General features: G+C 46.8%; 1 protein-coding gene across 4 annotated transcripts; it reads right to left on the bottom strand.

Annotated features, from left to right (window-relative positions):
• Positions 1-1,319: 1,319 nt before the first annotated feature.
• On the bottom strand, positions 1,320-21,175 carry LOC109891995 (transcription activator BRG1-like). 4 transcript variants are annotated; one of them, XM_031834556.1, is made up of 31 exons: positions 20,504-21,175; positions 16,998-17,255; positions 16,678-16,813; positions 15,530-15,955; positions 15,184-15,282; positions 14,346-14,902; positions 13,452-13,625; positions 13,178-13,354; positions 12,973-13,023; positions 12,496-12,626; positions 12,230-12,284; positions 11,500-11,763; positions 11,142-11,305; positions 10,836-10,902; positions 10,585-10,695; positions 10,213-10,455; positions 10,008-10,121; positions 9,761-9,868; positions 9,547-9,633; positions 9,380-9,426; positions 9,096-9,262; positions 8,666-8,829; positions 8,198-8,464; positions 7,663-7,740; positions 7,211-7,429; positions 6,824-7,095; positions 6,368-6,476; positions 3,673-3,774; positions 3,279-3,420; positions 2,408-2,544; positions 1,320-1,995 (listed from the first exon to the last, which is right to left on the bottom strand). In XM_031834556.1, exons 2-31 carry the CDS (start codon positions 17,211-17,213, stop codon positions 1,963-1,965), a joined length of 4,917 nt encoding a protein of 1,638 aa, XP_031690416.1. In that variant the 5' UTR covers positions 17,214-17,255; positions 20,504-21,175; the 3' UTR covers positions 1,320-1,962. The 4 variants fall into 4 exon arrangements, with proteins under 4 accessions (XP_031690416.1, XP_031690418.1, XP_031690417.1 ...); XM_031834558.1 differs by having other exon boundaries at positions 6,368-6,473; XM_031834557.1 differs by having other exon boundaries at positions 12,973-13,020.
• Between the last annotated feature and the right edge of the window lie 832 nt (positions 21,176-22,007).

Raw genomic sequence — 22,007 nt, 5'->3', positions numbered from 1 at the left:
CTAATGGGAGGGAAGCATACCGCTTTTAGAATTGTTTTACAGTGTTTTGGCTTTGGACAACTGCATATATATTAAAATAACTACATTGTCCTCAAATGAGAGATTGTGTCCGACACTCAAGGTCACTTCTGTTGGAACCTTGCTATCCAGCTTCCTCTCATATGTCATGAGTCTTGGAGATATGACAATGTGAGAACTTGTGTAGATACATGTTGAAACATATAACCACTGGCTGCAGCCCCTCCGCCTTGCCCTCCACTCAACCCCTCAAGACAGCTCACATCCATGACACACCCCTTGTTCATAACAGACCGTCTCCTCTGCCTGCCTACAGAGCAGTGAGAGGAACTGTTCCACTGGTGACTTGGTTCTTCCACCCCTGTGGTGAGCAAGCTGTAAATCCTATACACTGATCTGTTTTCCTGGTTTCCAACACTCACATTCTTGTCCATCATCCATCTCTCTTCAGATTTCACCTCAACTTCACCACTCCTGAGCATCATCCCTCCTAGCAAATAAGCTTTCTTATTGGAATGTATTTTTGATCAATGACAAAAATTTTAAAAACTACAAAATAAACTGGCCATGTTAACCCATAGGATAATAAGGCTAGTCAGAGGTTGGTCTCAGCGCAGTCAGAATCCCTGGCATCATGTTTAATGTGGTGACGGTATCTCTTCGGAGTCACTTGAAACGAGTCAACAAACCATTTGAGGAGAGAACGGACTCTACAGCAGATCCATTCAAAAACGTTCCACTGAAAAACGACTTTCCACACACACACAAAAAAAGTATTTGTCCAGGTGTTATGACATGAGCCCACAGCTGGAACAAAGTGAGGAGTGGGAGTGGGTAAAAACAGCAGGGTCAATGAGTGACCTGAGGAAGAAGAAACTGGTGTATATCTGAGATCAGAGGCATGGAAGCCCTGGCAGGATCTCACACATGTCCAGAGCAACACTGTTTGAAATACAACTGAGTGCTACAAGCCTTTAAAAAGCACTGTGGCCTAAAATACTTAAACTGAATTATATAAATTATCATACCAAACTAGCATTAATTTAGTGGTCAGCATGTTTACAGTTCAGACTCAAGGAGAAAATCTTAAACATCAACAAAACACCTAAATCTTCCAACCGTGGCTTTTCATCCAGAGTACTGTTATCTGGTCAAGGTGAGAGGGCCATCTAGTGTACATGCAAGATAACTACAATTTGTCAAAGATGGCTTAACAGTTCATTCTATTCAGCACATTTAGGATACAGCAATCAATCATGTGTAGTGCATAAAGTGAATAAAGACAACAGCAGAGAGGAAAGTTTAATTACGAGACGCCTTTATTGTACTTTTTGGAATCCAGTGACACAGACGTGAGACAGAGTCCCGCCCTTCCCTTCTCACTCGTAGCCGGAGGAAGGCCTAAGGGGGAACGTACCGTTTATCTCACTTGTATTCTTAAATTAAACAGAGATATAATAGAACGACACACCCAGGTGTATTTCCACAGACCAAACGACATGCATTCAGGGGACTTAGAAACCACAGCGACTCCGGTCACACAGCTCCATCTCAAAGGAAACAAAACGACAAAACAAACTCACTTAAAAAGTCAGCACTCTCTCCCTGTGGTCCACGAACAGTCTGCTAATCAAACCCTGTCCACCTTAAATCACTTTCAGGAGAAAACAACAAGGCAAAAAGACATACAGTCCAGCTATTCATACCAGGATTGCTTAAATATGTAGGTGTTTTTTTTTTCTCCTATCATTTTTTAATTTTTTTAATTGATGGTGTATTTTAATTATGGAATACATTTGTCTCACTAAAAATCAGCTCATCTAGCTAAAACTAGGCCCCTCTCCACTGGCTTGTCTCCCTGCTATAGAATCTAGGTAAAATATATAAGTTCCAGTCGAGGGTCTCAGTGGGCCGTTGGTCCTCGCAGAACAGGAGTGGTTCAGTTCAGTTCTCCTCACTGCCGCTGGCCGAACCCGCCTGAAATAGAAGCCCGAAGAAAAAACACTTAATCCTTCAACCCAATAAAACAATACTTATTGATCACCAGCCTAGTCGACTGTAGACGTTTAAGAAAACATTTCTGAAAACAAAAAACGTAAGTGTTAAAGACGATTCAAATAAAATACTGCTGGTTTGAGTTACACAAGTTAATCAGTGTTGCTAGACAGCCTTCAGTGCAGAGAGCTTAGAAGAGGTCAACTTCAGTCAGGACAGTAGACAGCCTTCAGTGCAGAGAGCTTAGAAGAGGTCAACTTCAGTCAGGACAGTAGACAGCCATCAGTGCAAAGAGCTTAGAAGAGGTCAACTTCAGTCAGGACAGTAGACAGCTTCGAATGGAAGCTTAAATTGACAGTTAAGTAGTGTCTCAATGTATTTGTGCGTGTCTTACCTCCTCCTGTTCCTCCTCGCTGTCGTCGTCACTCACTACAGGTTTGGCCCGGGAGCCACGGCCCCTCCGGCGCTGGCCCTTCCCTCTGCCCTCCTTCTCCTTCCTCCCCAGCTTAATCTTCACCTTCACTGAACGAGCTGAAAGAGGCATAGACATAAATCCATGAGCTTACAATTCTTCAAAAGTTCAAGAAATTCTTAAATAGTTTAAAGGGGCAATCCCTGATTGCAACATCTATTTTTGGACTTTTAAATTAACGATTTACACCCATTGATTCTTGAAGAATATAAGTTCTAAATGCCTCATGAGCTGAGTTAAATTGGCACATTGCACCAGAATCAAAAATATAAACTTGTTTTACTCCTTTGTAAACAATGTAATTGTAAACTAACACTGTACAGCCTCAAAACATGGTTAAAACTATAATTATGCATTCATAGCTCAGTCTATGAATTTGAGAGTGGTTTCAACAGCCCCACCAGTCAGCTATTTACCAGACACTGGTGGGAGGAGGGTGGGACGCGTTGTTGTTTGAGCGGCAGATTGCCCTTTTAACAGTGGACTATGACACTAAGTGCATATGCTTTTAAACTGGAAGAACTTGCCCCGATTGTTGTTTTTAAATCACTGATGAAGGATTTTGAGGCTGATTCCCTGCCCGGTCAATGCTTTTAATTAGCAGTTTTATACTCGTGTGAATTCAATGGTTTTTACTGGATGTCTGTCTGTAATTTTTTTGTCATGACTTGGTGCTGCCTCTCTTGGCCAGGGCGCTCTTGAAAAATAGATTTTAATCTCAATGAGCCCTTCCTGGTTAAATAAAGGTTAAATAAATAAATAAATAAATACATGTAAATACTGTAACACTCACATTCAGACTCTGAGCCTTCGTCCACCTCCTCCTCTTCTTCCTCCTCACTGTCCTCTCCCTCACTCTCCTCTTCCTTCTCCTTTTCAATCTTCTGCCTGACACTGGTGAAGACTGACTGCAGTACGATGGAGTCCTCATAGATCTGGGGGGTGAGAGACGCCACAGAGAAATATAGAAGATGTCAGCAGCAGGTTAACAGGCTACTGTGACATTTCTTCAGAGTATGAGAGGTTCCATTCAATTCACCATAAAAGGTTGTGACAAGTCTCCTCGGATCTGTAATACATTGGGCTGAAACAGGCCCTCCATATCCCAGCACCCCCACAGCGTTGTCTTATCATGCCCAACAACGGTCAGCCCTCCCCTCACTCGCTCCCTGTTGCCGGACACTCACCAGAGAGCCCTCCAGGTTGAAGGTCTGAGCGTTACTACACAGCAGCATCACATCCTTCTCCAGGTCATTCAGGCTGCGGTACTTATGGCTGCGGATCCTCTCCTGGAGGGGAACAGAGGAGAGGACATCAGAATAGTCATCAGGCCAGTAGAGAACAACACAGGACTGAGAAGATTAGAACTAGACAGCTAGATGTGACTTGCCAGTCCCCTAACCTCCTACAAGGACTGTTTTACAGAATGTGATTCCCTAGCCGATTCCCGCAATGTCTAATATTAAAGAAGTCTTGAGGTATTGCTCGCCTGAGGTAGATTACCTTATGATAAGCTGTAGACAACACTATCTTCATTATTCATAGCCGTCTATTTGCCACCACAGACAGATGCCGGCACTAAGACCGCAATCAACCCTACTCTAGAATGCCATAAGCAAACAAGAAAACTTAAATGCAGGCAAACTTAAATCAGTTCTACCACATTTTTTCCAGTTATGTCACAAGTGCAACTAGAAAAAAGAAAATCTAGACCACCTTTACTACACACACAGCGATTCATACAAAGCTCTCCCCCGCCCTCCATTTGGAACATTTTACCATAATTCCATCCTCCTGATTCCCGCTTACAAGCGAAAGCTAAAGCAGGAAGCACCAGTAACTCACACTACAGGACTGTTTTGCTAGCACAGAGTGGAATATGTTCCCGGGATTCATCCAATGGCATTGAGGAGTATACAACATCATTCATCGGCTTCATGAATAAGTGCCTCGATGACGTCGTCCCCACAGTGACCAGAAGCCAGAAGCCATGGATTACAGGCAACATCCGCATCGAGCTAAAGGCTAGAGCTGCCGCTTTCAAGGAGCGGGACACTAATCCGGACACTTATAAGAAATCCCGCTATGCCCCCAGACAAACCATCAAACAAGCAAAGCGTCAATACAGGATTAAGATTGAATCTCGTCGGATGTGGCAGGACTTGAAAACTATTACGGACTATAAAGGGAAATCTAGACGCGAGATGCCCAGTGACACGTGCCTACCAGACAAGCTAAATGCCTTTCATGCTTGCGTCGAGGCAAGCAATACTGAAGCATGCACGAGAGCACCAGCAGTTCTGGATGACTGTGTGATGTAAGACCTTTAAACAGGTCAACATTCACAAGCCACAGGGCCAGACGGATTACCAGGATGTGTACTCAAAGCATGTGGGGACCAACTGTCAAGTGTCTTCACTGACATTTTCAACATCTCCCTAACCGAGTCCGTAATACCTATGTTTCAAGCAGACCACCATAGTCCCTGTGCCCAAGGAAGCGAAGGTAACCTGCCTAAATGATTACCGCACCGTAGCACTCACGTCGGTAGACATTAAGTGCTACCAACCTGAACAAAAGGAACACCTATGTGAGAATGCTGTTCATTGACTACAGTTCAGTGTTCAACACCATAGTGCCCACGAAGCTCATCACTAAGCTAAGGACCCTCGGATTAAACACCTCCCTCTGCAACTGGATCCTGGACTTCCTGACGGGCCGCCTCCAGGTAGTACGAGTAGGCAACAATACATCTGCCAGGCTGATCCTCAACACTGGGGCCCCTCAGGGGTGTGTACTTCATCCCCTTCTGTCCTCCCTGTTCACCTATGACTCCAACACCATCATTAAGTTTCCTGACGATAACAGTGGTTGGCCTGATCACCGACAACGATGAGACAGCCAACAGGGAGGTCAGAGAACTGGTAGTGTGGTGCCAGGACAACAACCTCACCCCAACGTGAGCAAGACAAAGGAGCTGATCGTGGACTACAGGAAAAGGCGGGCTGAACAGCCCCTCATTAACAACGACGGGGCTGTAGTGGAGCGAGTCGAGAGTTTCACGGTCCTTGGTGTCCACGTCATCAATGAACTATCATGGTCCAAAACACACCAAGACAGTCGTGAAGAGACCACGACAAAACCTATTCCCCCTCAGGAGACTGAAAAGATTTGGCATGGGTCCCCAGATCCTCAAAAAGTAATACAGCTGCACCGTCAAGAGCATCCTGACGGGTTGTATCCCCGCCTGGTATGGCAACTGCTCGGCATCTGACCTTAAGGTGTTAGAGGGTAGTACGTACGGCCCAGTACATCAGTGGACCAAGCTTCCTGCCATACAGGACCTATATAATAGGTGGTGTCAGAGGAAAGCCCATACAATTGTCAGAGACAACAGTCACCCAAGTCAGACTGTTTTCTCTGCTACCACACGGCAAGCGTTACCAGAGCGACAAGTTTAGGACCAAAAGGCTCCTTAAGAGCTTCTACCCCCAAACCATAAGACTACTAAACAATTAATCTAATGGCCACTGGACTATATACATCCATTTGTTTTGTACACTGCTGCTACTCACTGTTTATTATCTATGCATAGTCACTTCACCCGTACATACATGTAAAAACTACCTCAACTAACATGTACCCCTGCACACTGACTCGGTACCACCACCCCCTGTATATAGCCTTGTTATTGTTATATTTGATTAATTTTTACTTTAGTTTACTTGGTAAATATATATATTTTTAAATCTTCTTGAACTGCACTGTTAGTTAATAAGGGCTTGTAAGTAAGCATTTCACGGTTGTATTAGGCGCATGTGACAAATAAAGTTTGATTTGATTTAGTCTTCTAACCGATCCATTACAGGGTTAGTGCCATACCTTAATCTTCCTGAAGTCGACAGGCTTGCGGATGAGCTCATAGTACTCAGGCAGCTCCTTGCGGGAGGGCAGCTGGATGAAGACTTCACTCAGCTGGCGCCCATTGCTGCTGTGAAATAGGAGAACAGGGAAACTCCAGGATTAGTCCACCTCAACATGCTCTGCTCTGAGCATTAAAATGACAAAGTAGGTTGCGTTTGCTGTCATGTGCTGGCCTTCACTGAGTTATCTAGAAGAAAAAGAAACGCACACCTATTTAGGCGAAGTGCTGGCTAGGTGCTGGCTAGGTGCTGGCTAGCAGAATAGAAAACTTGAAAATCAAAGAGAGCCGCACACTCTAGGAGCTCAGATGCAAAAATGCAATTACCAACGTTTCGACAGCCAAGCTGTCTTCATCAGGGTATAATCAGGACCTTCACTGAGTTGTCATCCAGACATAGGAGCGCACCAACTCACCCGTCCTTGTACTTGATGACAGTGTCCACCACCTTCTTCATCTTCTTGGTGAGGGATGGGGGGTTAGGGGACAGTTTTTCAGCCGGAGGGCGCCCGCGTTTCTTGGCCTTCTTGACCTCCTCGTCCTTGTCACGGCTGCGACCTCCGCCACCACCGCTGGAGCTGGGCGTGGCCGGGCCGGGCATGTCGTCGCGGTCTCGCTTGCGCTTCCGGGTCGTCTTCTTGTGACGCACCTCCTCCTCGAGGTCCTCCAGATTACCGTCCTCTATGGCCTGTTGGAGGGGGAACCACACATCAGCATTGCAGGTCATAGACCATAGATTTCAGTTATAGGACTTTCAATTATTAGCTAAAAGCTTTTTCAACTACAACAGCTGGATAGCTGACCTTGAGCCACTGCTTCTCTGTGAGTGAGTCGCTGTAGTCCACCTCCTTGCGCTGGCGAGAGCCGCGACCAAACATCTTCTCCTCCTCCTCCTCACAGGTGAGCCTCTCCACCTCGGCATCATCCTTCAGGATCCAGGTGGGCAGCTCGTCATCCTCCATCAGACGGGGCTTTCTCTTGGGGTTGCGGGCGTCCTCGCGGCGCCGGTCCAGGTCCATACGCTGGAGGGGAGAGGGTGAGGTAAAGTGTAAGAAAAGAGGGGGAAAAAAACAGTTGAAGAATGGTAGATTTCCATCTTAAGTCTATGCATGGATGTCATTTTATCAGACTTGAGGTTGTGTCAAAGCCTCCAACAGGGCAGTCTTCAGTCTAGAGGTTGACCGTGAAGCCTCCAGTTGCCTCAAGAAAGACTCAGACTACATTACTGTAAATCCTGAAGAACTATGGGACTGACCATGAACTGGTCAAACTCCTCCTCGCTCCTGGCAATCATCTGGTTGACGGTCTCATCATCAGGCACCTCGTCCTCCTCCTGTCGACAATAGAAAGGGTGAACACAGGGCTGTTAGTGGTGCCTCAGAGCCACGCCTCTGAACTAGAATTCTTGAATGCTTATCAGTTTTGTTAGTATCATATAAAGTGCATTATAACATGTAGCGCGTGACGTATTGGAGTAAATATCCTACAATAGGTGTGATGCATACGTCTACCAGGAAACCACTGCTCCTACTAACTGTATAGATAGTAGCCGTCCTAGCTGGAAGTCTGTTCTATGTTATTGAAAAAGAGCTTCATTAAAAAAATAAAAAGTTTTAAAAATTTAAGAAAACGCAGGAAGAGGAGAAGAGGGGAAACCAAACCTAAAAAAAGGAACAGCCCCTAAATCCAGAAGGTAGAGAGGAGGAGGAGAGAAAAGTAAAGAAAGGTTAAATGGTAGGGAGGCGTGTGGGTGGTTGGGTAGTGTGGTGGACGGTCATGATCACACCCACCAACGCCCCCCCAGCGCGCCAGCCCCCCGGGGCCCCGACCTCGTCCTGTTCCTCATGCTCCAGGATGGCCTGCAGGAAGGCACGGCGCTCGTGACTCGACGACTTCTGGTCAAACATGCCGGCCTGGATGACCTTCTGGTCCACGTTCAGCTTGTACTTGGCCGCCGCCAGGATCTTCTCCTCCACACTTTGAACGGTGCAGAGACGCAACACACGCACCTCGTTCCGCTGCCCGATACGGTGGGCTCTGTCCTGGGCTTGCAGATCCTGTACAGGGGAGGGAGAGAGAAAAGAGAGGGGTGAGTGATCAGAGTTACAGGGAGGGCAGGACATGGGAGTTGGCTGTTACCTCACAAAATCACCTCAATAGCCACTAATCCTAGCTGTTTTCTAAATATATATCAGTAACTCCAGTGAGATTCCTAGATCATAATACTACAGTAGACAGTAGAGGGTAATGAGCTGAACCTGATGTGGGTTCCAGTCGGAGTCAAAGATGACCACAGTGTCAGCAGACTGAAGGTTGAGGCCGAGCCCGCCGGCCCTGGTGCTGAGCAGGAACACAAAGTACTGAGAGGCGGGGTCATTGAAGGTCTTCAAAAGCATCCCACGATCCTCAGCCTTAGTGGTTCCTATGGAGACAAAGACCAATGGTGATAGTTACCAGTTTCCACAGGAAACAACAGCAGGAGGGATATGCAAATAACATGAGCTCAGCTTGTGATCGTACATCAGGCTCCCCACACCAAAATGTTGAGCTATTGTGTTCTAGTAAACTGCATACTGTAAGTACAAAACAAATCCTACACATTGTACAAAATAGTTCTGGAATTTGTCTTGAATTAATTTTCTGAGCACAAGCCACCAGACTAAATAACTCTCCTATCCCGCCTCTCACCGTCCAGACGCAGGTACTTAAAGTTGCGCCAGCCAAAGTAGTCCTCCATGATGGTCATGGTGGAAGTCATCTGACAGAAGAGCAGGACCTTGTGGTCGGTGACCATCAGCTTGGGCAGGATACGGTCTAGCAGCTCAAACTTCCCAGCGGCGCGGTACAGGTCAGGTCTGGAGGAGGCAGGGGACGAGAACAGAGGGGTGGATGAGGGAACGCGCCACACATAGTAAGATCAACCACAGCACCATGAAGCATTAACATGCAACGTCAGCAGATGCTGTGCTTACCCAGACACTACGCCTCCAGTGAATCCCAAATGCTCAGAGAAGGACTCCTGTGAACAGACGAGTCACAACTACTCGGTTAAAATGAGAAGCTTTAACCACAATCTTACACTTCAGTCAACATCTCTTCTCAATTCATGGAAGAGTTGAGGTGGGCCCTTGCACTGTACCTCGATCTGCTGGAACATGTAGGGATGGTTACAGATCTTCCTCAGCTGCATGATGGTGTTCATCAGGGTCTTGGTGCCTCCTTTACCCTGAAACACAACACTCCGCACTTAGTTATCCTGTAGTACCCATCTAAACAGCCCAGTATAACTGACCCCCAGTCAGTTGTTAGGGGGTGTATGGAGAGCAGTGAGGGGGTTCTCTACTCCTCCTTACCTTCTTGTCTTTCTCAGAGCCGTCGGTGAGCAGCACACCCTTAGCCTGCATGTGTCTGTACAGCACTCTCTGCAGGGCCGACATGTCACACTTGATCACATACTCCACCTGGGGAACACACACACACGGAGAGAACAGGTTAAAACGTTGCATTGATTGGACTGATATGAGTTTAAATTACTGAAAGAATCAATTAATCTTTATTGTCCTTGGAGACTGAAAGCCAAGTGATTGACAGGAGTCAGACCTTCTCAGGCAGCTGGGACTCCACTTCCTTTTTCAGTCTGCGCAGCAGGAAGGGGCGGAGTACTTTGTGCAAACGACGAATAATCAGGATGGTCTCTTCCTCGTTCAGATCCACCTAGGGTCGAGAGAGAGAGGGGGGTAAGAGTCCAGCCATGATGACCCCAATGTCTCCAAAACACCCCTCTCCAGAGCCTTGACTAACTCACCTTCTCTCCGGTCATGGCGAAGGGGGCGTTGAACCACTGCTCAAAGGTAGTGCAGGACTTGAAGATAGTCGGCAGCAGGAAGTTGAGCAGGGCCCAGAGCTCCGGCAGCTTGTTCTGCAGCGGGGTGCCGGTCAGCAGCAGACGCCGCGGGGCCAGGTAGTGGGTGTTCAGAACCACAGTCAGCTTACAGTGGTGGTTTTTCATACGGTGGCCCTCGTCCACTATCATGTACTTCCATCGCAGCTGAGAGGGAAAGAGTACAGTGGCGTGAGAAGATGAAATGGAAGTTTCCATAGGTTCACCTGTCTGACAAGGGCCATTTCTAAGGCGGTGTACTATTGCACAGGGTGATTTGAAGAGGTGGGTCGCTACCTTAGCCAGCACTTGCTTGTCTTTGATGATGTACTCGTAGGTGGTGAGCAGTACGTTGAACTTGCCGCTGCGCAGGATGGGGAGGAATGCCCGGCGAGCCTGTGGGGAGCCCTGGACAGAGACATAGTAGAACACACAACTTTACATCTACAGAACACTATAATCAAAGGATATTCACATGTACATGCCGACCACCTCCTATGCAATTGTCAAACTTCACCCTGGAAGAAGCGTTGAAAGGGGCTACTCACTTTGTAAGAGACTTTCACCACCGTTGGAGCCCACTTATCAAACTCATACACCCAGTTGGACAGAGTTCTGAAAACAAAGACAGGAGATCAATTGATAAACATACACTTGCTCTGACCACCTCAAGTCGCACTGACACAACACAAGGCAAAAATATCTATGACCATGGAAAATACCCATAACAGTCCTTTCGGGCTTGTATCCGTATAATTACAGGTGAGAATCTCGATTGAAACAACAGAAATACTGCATCAGTTCCGGTCCATAAAAGAGCTGAGAACCAACTAGAGGAAAGGAGAGGGACTCACGAGAGGGGCACGATGATGAGGAAGGGGCCGTTGATGCGCTTGTGCTCCATGAGGTAGGTGATGAGGCCGATGGTCTGGATGGTCTTGCCCAGACCCATCTCATCAGCCAGGATCCCATTCAGGTTGTTGTTGTACAGAGACACCAGCCACTCCAAGCCCTTGATCTTAGAGGAGAGAGGGACACAAACCAGTCATTCTACTGTCTCACATGGTCATCAGGTACGCATGGCTTTGGTCATGTGTCATCTCTTCTTTTTTGAGACGTTACTTCTTGTAAGCATTGTGAAAGGTAATGAAACACTACAACATGCATTGTGTATGTGAAATCATGTTACTGTGACGTGGGTAGACTGTGTACCTGGTAATGTTTGAGCTGCCCGTTGACCAGCAGCGTGGACTGTTTGTCCACCGTCTCAGTGACGGCGTGGGCCACAGCATAGTATGACTGCAGGCCTCGGGCGAACGCTGCCTCGGCACTGTTATACTCATCATCCACATCCTGCTTGGCTCCCTCGATGATGTAGCGGACGTCGACCTCCGACACGTCCTCTGTGTCGGGGTCTGGGATCTTCTTTTTCTCCTCAGTGGGAGCCTGGGAGGGCTGGGGCTCCACCTCTTCCTCCTGAGGGGTACGGAGCAAGAGGATGGACTCAAATACAGACGCCACACAGCCTGGCTCAAACTGTCTCAGCCAAGGTCAAGTCAAAAGACGTTATGGAATCGGAATAAAATATTCCTTATGGAAACTAGAACACGGCTTGTCCCATGAACTGGTCAGGATTAAAATTCATCTGGAAAATATCTGTTTCAGTAAAGATATTTACCGCACAATATGTTTTGATTTCCATTAATATAAGCTTTATAGTACACAATGCAGAGAAAGGGTTAAATTAGTTTGACTTGGCAATGACCTAGTTTCTGAAAGCCAAAGGCGAGAGTGGTACGCCTCTGAACAGACTCCACAGGCAAGGTCTCATCCACGGCGGTCTGCTTACATGTATTTAAAGGTGACTTGAGGTTTACGATATACATATATTAGAGGGGAAAGTGGGGGGTAAGGAGAGCATTGTGGTCTCTAAGGTACATACCTCCTCTTCCTCTGAGCCACTGTCCTCACTGTCTGAACGAGGGGCCACTTCATACCTGCAGGAGAAAAGTTTAAATGATTAGTTGTGATGCCTGATGAAATTGGTTTGAGATGACAGTGTTTATGTACTTATGGCTAAGCAACCGTGTGAAAAGCATTTAGAATTGTACAATGTTCATCCTTTCCAAAGGAAAATTATATTTCATATTCCTCAGGCTCTCGTGTCGTCATTATTCCCACAGTCTGGGTAAACAAGAGTTAACTGACCCAGGGTTCATCTCCAGCCAGGTGTCCAGCTGGCCAGCCCGGGGCGCATCCAGCCCCGTCAGGATCTTCCCACTATCTACATGGATCACCTTCACAGGCAGGTCACTCATCTGACTGGTCTCATCCAGAGGCTGAGAGTGGGAGAGGGAGCGAGTGACAAATTGACTGGAAACTGTGTGATATATTACCTGCCAATATGATCATTTCATGGTAAATTAAACAAGTATTCCTGTGGCCTTGTGAAAAACAGGGAGCCTGGAAACAATGCTACTTTTCAGTTTCTTATCAACACATCATGGCCTATTACCAGACATGAAAAGGGCCTATTAGTTCTAATGTTGAGTGATGGGGCCTACATTCATTCATTATATTGTTCTTCATGAACTGATGGTAGAGAAGATGACTTTGTCAAAAAGCTTGGTGGGAAATTGTCTGGATTTTATCGGACCAAATCTTTCACCGGGATCTGAAACTCACCTCTCCGTCGGGTCCCAGGGCAGGAGGCTGGCCCTCCCCACTCTCTGGCTTCTAGGGAACATGAACATCAGTTTCTCACATTGCAATGACAGGCTCAACAACGGAAACACAGGGGGCCGCATATCGCAGTAAAACACAAGGTAACACAATACAACAAATGGAACTTCAGAAAGATGCACTTTCAACATTTGGCCTCATTGTTCACCTTCTTCTTCTTCTTCTTTTTCTTCTTCTTCTTATCCTTGAGGGCCTGATCAGCCTTGTGGGCTCTGACCAGATCGGTGAGGTTGGCCACGTACTCGTCTGTCTGCTGCAGCAGGTAGGCCAGGCGCTTGTCTTTCTTCTGGTCAATCAGCTTACGGTAGCCCTCCTCATCTTCCGCCTAGGGAAGGACACACATAGATCTACTCTAACACCCGTAGTCAATGGGTAATTAATAGTGAGTGTGTAAACGATCACGCAGCTGTATGGTCACTCACCATCAGCCTCCTCATTCTCTCCTTCTCAATGCGCTCGTTCTCCTTCTTCTGCTCGCGCTCAGTGTTGGCGTGGTACGTGGCCACAGCTTTGGTGGCCTTCTGGAGCTTGGCTGTGATGGAGCGGTGGTACTCCTTGAAGTCTTTAGCATGCTGCAGGATGCTGTTAAGGTATTCCTGTACAAAAACCTCAGAATATTAGTGTCTATACAATACAACACAAAGCACTGGAGGTCTTACAAGAATGTGAGGATCATCTGACATCTAGGTTGGGAACCTGGCGTTTCAGTCCCGACCCCTCTGTGTACCTGGTGTTTCTGTCCCAACCCCTCTGTGTACCTGCCGTTTCAGTCCCGACCCCTCTGTGTACCTGGTGTTTCTGCCCCGACCCCTCTGTGTACCTGGTGTTTCTGCCCCGACCCCTCTGTGTACCTGGTGTTTCTGCCCCGACCCCTCTGTGTACCTGGTGTTTCTGCCCCGACCCCTCTGTGTACCTGGTGTTTCTGCCCCGACCCCTCTGTGTACCTGGTGTTTCTGCCCCGACCCCTCTGTGTACCTGGTGTTTCTGCCCCGACCCCTCTGTGTACCTGGTGTTTCTGCCCCGACCCCTCTGTGTACCTGGTGTTTCTGCCCCGACCCCTCTGTGTACCTGGTGTTTCTGCCCCGACCCCTCTGTGCACCTGGTGTTTCTGCCCCGACCCCTCTGTGCACCTGGTGTTTCTGCCCCGACCCCTCTGTGTACCTGGTGTTTCTACCCCGACCCCTCTGTGTACCTGGCGTTTCTGCCCCGACCCCTCTGTGTACCTGGCGTTTCTGCCCCGACCCCTCTGTGTACCTGGTGTTTCTGCCCCGACCCCTCTGTGTACCTGGTGTTTCTGCCCTGACCCCTCTGTGTACCTGGTGTTTCTGGCGTCGTTTGCGCTCCTGTTCAATCTTCTGTTGCTTCTCCAGTTTCTCTGTGATGCGGGCCTCACGGAGGGACTGCCGCTTGCTGCGCTTGTAGGCCTTAGCGTTGAGGGCCGTCTCCAGGGCCGTGTCACGACGCATACACACCACTACCTCCTGACGCAGCTGTCTCTGGAAATTTAGCAGCCTCAGGGCCTTTAGCTCGATGTTGGCTTTGGTACGCAGGTCTCCGGCCAGAGACCCTGGTAGATGCTCCAGCTCCTGGATACGGTGGGTGATACGAGCCTGCAGCCTGTACTCTCTCTCCTGGAGGATCTCTACTGGGTCCAGGCCACGGGGCTTCTGGATGGGTGTGATGCGGTTCTGTTTCTGGTGCAGCACCATGGGTGGGGGCTGGGGGGGCTGCCCGGGTGACTGGGTCTGAGGGGGCATGACCGGGGAGGCAGCAGGGGGCACGGAGGGGGGAGCAGGGGAGGGTCTCCCAGTGGGCTGAGGGGGAATCAGCTTCTGGGGGGCACTGGATGGAGCAGCAGCATTCACCATGGGCCCTAGAACATATGGCATTGAAATAGTTATTAGTTCTGCCATCCCACAGAGTGCTTTGGTGCAATTATTATCTGTTCAACGTGTGTGTATTACTGGTTTAATTTTTATTTAACTAGGCAAGTCAGTTAAGAAGAAATTCTTATTTACAACGACGGCCTACCGTTGTGATAGGTCTGGTGAAACTATCAGCACAGGAAAGAGAAGAACATGGACTAAAAACACTACAGACTAGTGCCCTCTCCACACAGGTGAATCACTGCCCAGGGGTCAAGCTGAGGCTCACCTTCGGGCCATTGTTTAGGGGGTCCATTGGTGGGCTGGCCCTGCATACCAGGGGGAACACCTGAGGGTCCTGGAGGAGGCATGTTTGGGCCTACCATTCCTGCAAGATGACATTAGAAATGATCAGACACTGCCTGGGCATTCATGCCTACTGAACTCTAGTTAACATAGAAAATGGTGCCTGAAAATGGTGCCTGTGTTCAAGTTTCACCACCAGGGGTCCCCGTTCAGCATTCAAATTATTTATTTTATTTGTTTGAGAGAGAGAACATTTGTGTGTCATTCATAGGGTTGCAAAACTCATTGACAGCCTGTGTAGCATAACTTTGTACATTCCCCCCCCTCACCATGAGGTCTGTTGTAGTTTGCTGGTGGCTGTCCAGGCCCCGCTCCAGGCCCAGAGGAAGGGGGCATGTTGGGCATCCCTGGCTGCTGCTGCATCCCTGGCATGGGCCTCTTGCCCTGCACGGCCATCTGCAGGTGGTCTGGCAGGGGCTGGCTGCGAGTCAGCATCTTGTAGGCCATGATCTGGGCCCTGAGCTGGTGTAGCTGGTTTTGGTTGAAGGGGGTGGGTCCACCTGGCCCAACACCGCCTGGCCCAGAACCACCACTCGAACCTGGTACCCCAACGCGGTTCTGCTGGCCCATGGCCTGGGGGTCACCTCCCTCCATGGGGACACCTGGGCCAGAGGGCATCATGGGGCCGGGGGGAGGGCCGTTGGCTGGCACGGGGCTGGGAGAGTGCTCAGAACCCCCCAGTGGAGAGGGGTAGCCTGGGGAGGAGAGACAACAGAACAGGTGAGGAAAGTCATCTTCCCTGGGAATGTTAGGGCATGACTGTCCCTTTAACTGAGAACAGTGGGAAACTGATTTGAATGACTAAAATAATGGCTAGATACATCGAAAATGGTGGCGAAATAGATGCCAACAGACCAGTAGAAATGTTAAACAAATCCAGACTGGTATTATGATTATGAGCTGGACTGGCGATACAAACACTTTACAAATCAGTCTCTAACAGACATGCACACATTACAGCTGAGCCTTTCCCCCTGTCACACCAGTCAATACAGGATAGAAGAGTCAACAGAAAAACACCCTCTCCTGTGTTACAGTATTTCAACAGCCCCTCTCTCCTTGGTGACTGAGTAGTTTTGTAGCAGACAGCTGCCACCAGCATTGTCTGAAAGGGGAAGCCTCATGCCCCGCCCCTCCACTGAGCGTCTGCTGCTCACGCTACCCAACAAAAGACAGAAGTGAAAGAGGAGAAACTAGCTGGTTGAGTTCACAGTACAAGTGCACACGCGTCTACACGAGTTAGCATTCTCTTCTCAGGTAATTGACTTTAAAAACAATTGTGCTTAACTCTAAAATCATAAGCACCATATTTAGAGCATATGGAAAGCTAATAAGTTGACCTTTTGTGTAAAGCTCCTTCAATAACAGAGTCAATGTTTCCTCTATGCAATCAAATCAGTACCCCATGGTATGGTACCTTGGGAATGTTGGTCCATGGGGCTAGGAGGGGGTCCCATTCCAATGTGGCCTCCACCTGGTCTCATGCCCATGCTCTTCATCGGTCCATAGCGAGGGTCATCAGACATGCCCTTCTCATGCATGCCTTCCATAGGCTGGGAGAAGACAACACACATTAATACATTAACAGAAGCATGTCCTACTTAGATAGCACATACATTTCTTATGTACAGTAAAGGAAGAATAGGTTAATGCTAACCTAGTATATATTTTAAAAAAGGTGTCATAGAATGTTACCATATACATTACATTTAAGGATATGCCCATTTTCTGTCTTACTTTGTGCATCTGATGCATATTCTCCTGAGGATATACTGAGGGCCCCTGTTGTGGGTGGGAGTGCCCAGAGGCTGGGGGACCTGGGCTGGGTCCCATCATGCTATGAGCAGAGCCCGGGGAAGGGCTGGGGCCCATCATTGCTCCTGGAGAAGGCCCTGGTCCTGGGGAGGGGCCCGGCCGAGGCGTCCCTCCCATGGGGGGGTCTGGGGTGGACATCTCTCAGCTGAGTCTGAGAATGTGACAGCACCAAGCACCACTCTGCAGAGAGGACAAATTACAGATGATACTGACCAAATTGTAGTTGACAATCTTGCAATATTTGTTTGCGTTTGTTGGCTGAACCTGCACCAAATTTCCAGTGGTTTACCTTCATAGCTTGTTTTCCATTATCTTTTTTTTGTGCAATTTTATTTCCATGACGGATCAAAAAACATGTTGTTTTGTCATGACTCTTGTCCCTCTGCAGCAGACATATGGTATTATAATTGGATTTTAAGGCTCGTATGAATATCCTGCTTAATATAATATTTGTGTCATTATCACAAATCAACTGCATTATACTTAAATACTTCAACCAGTAAAATGGCTCTTTGGCTAGCTTTTGCCACAGCATTTATCAATGAGCGTTAGGATTCTAGCTAACAATTGATGCACCCAAAACAGTTATTTTGCAAAGACGACAACCAAATATAATCTTAGCAACTTTCAAGCAAGAATCAAAACATAATTGTAAGCATATGAGAACCCTAAAAAGTTATTTTGGTTCAAAAGTAAATCTTGGCTATGTTGAATGGGCGCAGATGGCAACAGATTCTTACTGCAGCCAAGAGTCACGCGCATGTGTGTAACGATAGTATTTCATGTACTGTAAAAGGGTCTATAGAATCATGAGAATCACAATAAATATTTTATCGCACCTAAGTATCGTGATCTCATATCGTGAGGTCCCTGGCAATTCCAAGCCCTAGTGCGTACCAGATCTCTATGTAGCCATCATCCACAAATGGACTTTGTGTTCTCTGAGCTGTGGGTTCTCGGATGTGCCCAACTGACCCAAAATACACCAGTTGGTCTGAATAACAAGAACCAATTCTCAAGATAGCCTTTTTGTAGTCATTTGAGTATGTTTTGTGTTAATATGCACCGCTGGCACAAATATACACAAGTAGGATTAGAAAATAAGACACTAGACTGGTAGAACCTGAAAGCACAGCTCACACATCTCCTGAGTTTATTTGAAAGCCTGTTTCTGCTTCAGTCACAAGGTGGCTAATTATGTCAAGATATTAGCCCAAGCAATCTCAACTTAAGACAAAAGTAGGAGCGTAGACAAAAACACATCAACCACACCGACTCTCGAAATGGGGCCACCCCAGGGGTGCGTGCTTAGTCCCCTCCTGCACTCCCTGTTCAGTCACGACTGCATGGCCGCGCACAACTCCATTAAAGAATGAACATGGTCCACACACACCAACACAGTCCCGAAGAAGGCACGACAATGCCTCATTCCCCACAGGAGGCTGAAAAGATTTGACAAGGGCCCTCAGATCCTCAATAAGTTATACTGCTGTACCATTGAGAGCATCTTGACAGGCTGCATCATCGCTTGGCATCCAAATGCAAGGCACTACATAGGGTAGTGCGTAAGGCACAGCACATCACTGGGGCCGACCTCCCTGAATTCCATGAGCTCTTTTTCCTCTGACCCCGCCTGGTAAACACTAGAAATGGTCAGACTCCAGTCACCCATGTCATAGACTGTTCTTTCTGCTACTGCACAGGAAGCGGTACCAACGCTGGAACCAACAGGACCCTTAACAGTTTCTACCCCCAAGCCAAAAGACTGCTAAATAGTTAACCAAATAGCTACACAGACTTTCTGCATTGACCCCCTTAAGCACTAACCCTGACTTATCATATACACTGCTGCTACTACTTATTATCTATCCTGTTGCCTAGTCACTTTACCCCTACCTATATGTATAGCTATCTACCTCAATTCCCTCGTACCTCTGCACATCGACTCGGTACGGGTACCTCTGTGTATAGCCAAGTTATCGTTACTCAGTGTGTATTTTGGCTATTCCTCAAATTATTTTAAGATTTCTCCTGCATTCCTGGGAAGTTAGTCTACACCTGTTCGTTGTGAAGCATTTGATTTGTTGAAAGACACCAATGTTCTGTTGATCTTCAGTTTGCACAGGCCTACCTAAAGACCTCTAGATGATTACATAGAGTGCCTGCCTTTGATAATACAACCCATATCACAAATCAATTATAAAATGGTCTACTTTTATTAATAATTGCTTTCCTCAAATATAATAATTGCACAGATAGTTGGAAAGAAATATGCTCTAATGACTAAATATTTTTCCCAGTGTGTGGCGATTGACAGAATGAGGAGAGTTCTTGTTTGGAAACCTCAGACGCGGTGATTCAGATGATGCTGCCCAGCAGCAGCAGCTGCATGCATAGAAAGAACCTCCATACACTCCCGACAGAATAAACAACATAAAAGGTAAACAGCAACCATGATGTGTGGTTAAAGTTGTCGACATCATGACATTCATGTTAGTGAGACGAGTAACGTTATAGCTAGCTAATTAAACGATTGAAAGTGGAATCTATTGTCCTTCCTCCTCACTAGATAGTGTTATGTTAACAGTTATGTCCAAGGAGTGATGCATTCTCTTTGGTGAGACAGTAGTAGCTTGATACTGTAAACCCTGCTACCGGCGACTTGACTTAAGCTAGCTAGCTTTAGTAAAACACGGATATTTAGCTAGCTAGTGGGCCATAGTTGCCGGTTGCAGTTGGTAATCGTAGAAATTGAATTACGGTAGCTAACTGGGTAAAGACTTCGTTCGTTAACTACTTGCTAAATATTTAGTTATAGACGCTAACTAACCAACGTTGTAAAAAAACAACAGTTAACCGATGCTAAGCTAATGTGGTGTACGGTGTAGTTAGCATAGCTTGGCTAGAAAGCTAGCTATGTATAGTAACTCAGTTCCGTTTACAACACAGGTTAGAAACCATTCACTCATGTGATGTGCTAACAAACATTGTTTTCTAGCTACATAATGTGTATAAAATGAAAACAAAGAAATACTGCCAGACAGTTGGCTAACGTTAGCCGGTATAGTCTCTACTAGCCGAACATGCTGTCGTTACAAAATGTATGGTGAGAATTGGGTTATTTTGCTGACTTTGGAGATGCAGCAAGAGAGTAAAAGTTAAATCCTTTCAGTTGATTGATCCAACCTGCATCCCGTACCCCCGCTCTAGCTAGACAGATACATTTACCAAAAACACAATTCATTCATTTCACTCTGACGCCAGTCTGCACTGCAGACAAGACTAATAAATATGTCGGTCTTGATGCTAACGTTCCTTCCAACCCAACGATAAGCAAAGGGTATTAGAAACTGAAATTACGTCTCAATAATCCAAATAAGGATAACATCGACGAAGTATTAAAAATAAAACGGTTGAATCTGACTTACATTGAAATCACCCTTCGCCGATAGGTCCCTTCGATTTCCAACGCTAGCCAGAAACAAAGAGCGACCTAGCCTGTTAGCTTTTTTTCTCTCACCACCCCCACTTCTCGTCTGATTGTATCGCCAAGGAACGGCCTTCACTACAGCAACCGTGATACAAGAGCGCCCCCCCTACACGTTCATCCCCCATGAACGACTGGAAAATCAACGCATGCCCAGTCTAGGCCCCATTGCAGAGAAGAATGTGGGCGAAGTATGTCGACGTGGGGGATGGGTGTACAAGTTATTATAGAACAGCATTATTACACGTAGTAAAATAAGATAATGAGGGATCCTTGTTGATAGTAGTCATTGACAGTAACAATTAAATCAATTGAGCTCCGTTTACATACATTTTTCTGCCTGAATAAAATGTGCAATGTCAAAAAAGCATTTGCCGATGTCAACACAAGCTTTTTTCCTTTTTTTCCCTAGGCAAGTCAATTAAGAACAAATTCTTATTTACAATGACGGCCAAACCCGGACGACATTGAGCGTATTATGCGCCACCCTATGGGACCCCCAATCACAGCTGGATTCGAACTGTCGTGTCGCCTCTAGCACTGAGATGTAGTGCCTTACACCAAACCCAAACCGGCTGCGCGCGTGCGCTATCGTGCATAAATGTATCTTGTCCCCCTACACCAAACGCGATCACGACACGCAGGTTAAAATATAAAAACAACCTCTGAACTAATTAGTGTTGGTTCAGAGTTTGTTTTGATATTTTAACTTGCGTGTCGTGCTCGCGTTTGGTGTAGGGGGGACAAAATAAATGTATGCACGATGGCGCACGCGCGCAGCCGGTTTGGGTTCCGTGTTTTACCGCTGCGCCGCTCAGGCTCGCCACTTAGTAGATGGCGTAGTATAGGCTTGGGCCTTCCGCAAATTACTTGTGTGGGAATGATACTATAAAGACACAGAAGATCCTTGTCTAGAATAACTCCTGAGCTGCAAAATAGAAAGTAAACATGATTTAGGCTAGGCCTATTCCACTATCTAAATATGTGTGTTATTTAATGGACATATAATTGCATAATGTATTTTTATAGCCATGTGGGGCTACTGTAGTGAGCATGTAACCTAATGAATCACACTTTTTCCAGTATTTGGGAGCGCGGACTTATATTAGGCATTTTGACCGTTGTATTTGCAAATTCCAGTCTGTATGTAGGCTTGTTATAGCCATTTGCATTGCACAACCCCAGCACACAGAGGCTATATCCATAACAAATAACAGACAAAACAAAATATTGATTAAGTGTTGGCTATAACCTGTCTTGAGCTAAATAGTCTTGACTATTTGGGACCCATTGGCTATCCATAGCCTATTCTTAGTGCCAGATCTGTTTTTCCCTATCAGCCACTGCATATGCTTCAACTGTTTTGTTTAAAATGTATTTAGAGGCTATATTTAGAGCCCTGTGAGCTAGGGTCTTTTTTTAAGGGGAGGCCTATAATAAAAACA

This window comes from Oncorhynchus kisutch, linkage group LG10 (genome assembly GCF_002021735.2).
Source record: "Oncorhynchus kisutch isolate 150728-3 linkage group LG10, Okis_V2, whole genome shotgun sequence".
NCBI lineage: Eukaryota > Metazoa > Chordata > Actinopteri > Salmoniformes > Salmonidae > Oncorhynchus > Oncorhynchus kisutch.
This window is presented reverse-complemented; position numbering and strand designations above follow the sequence as displayed.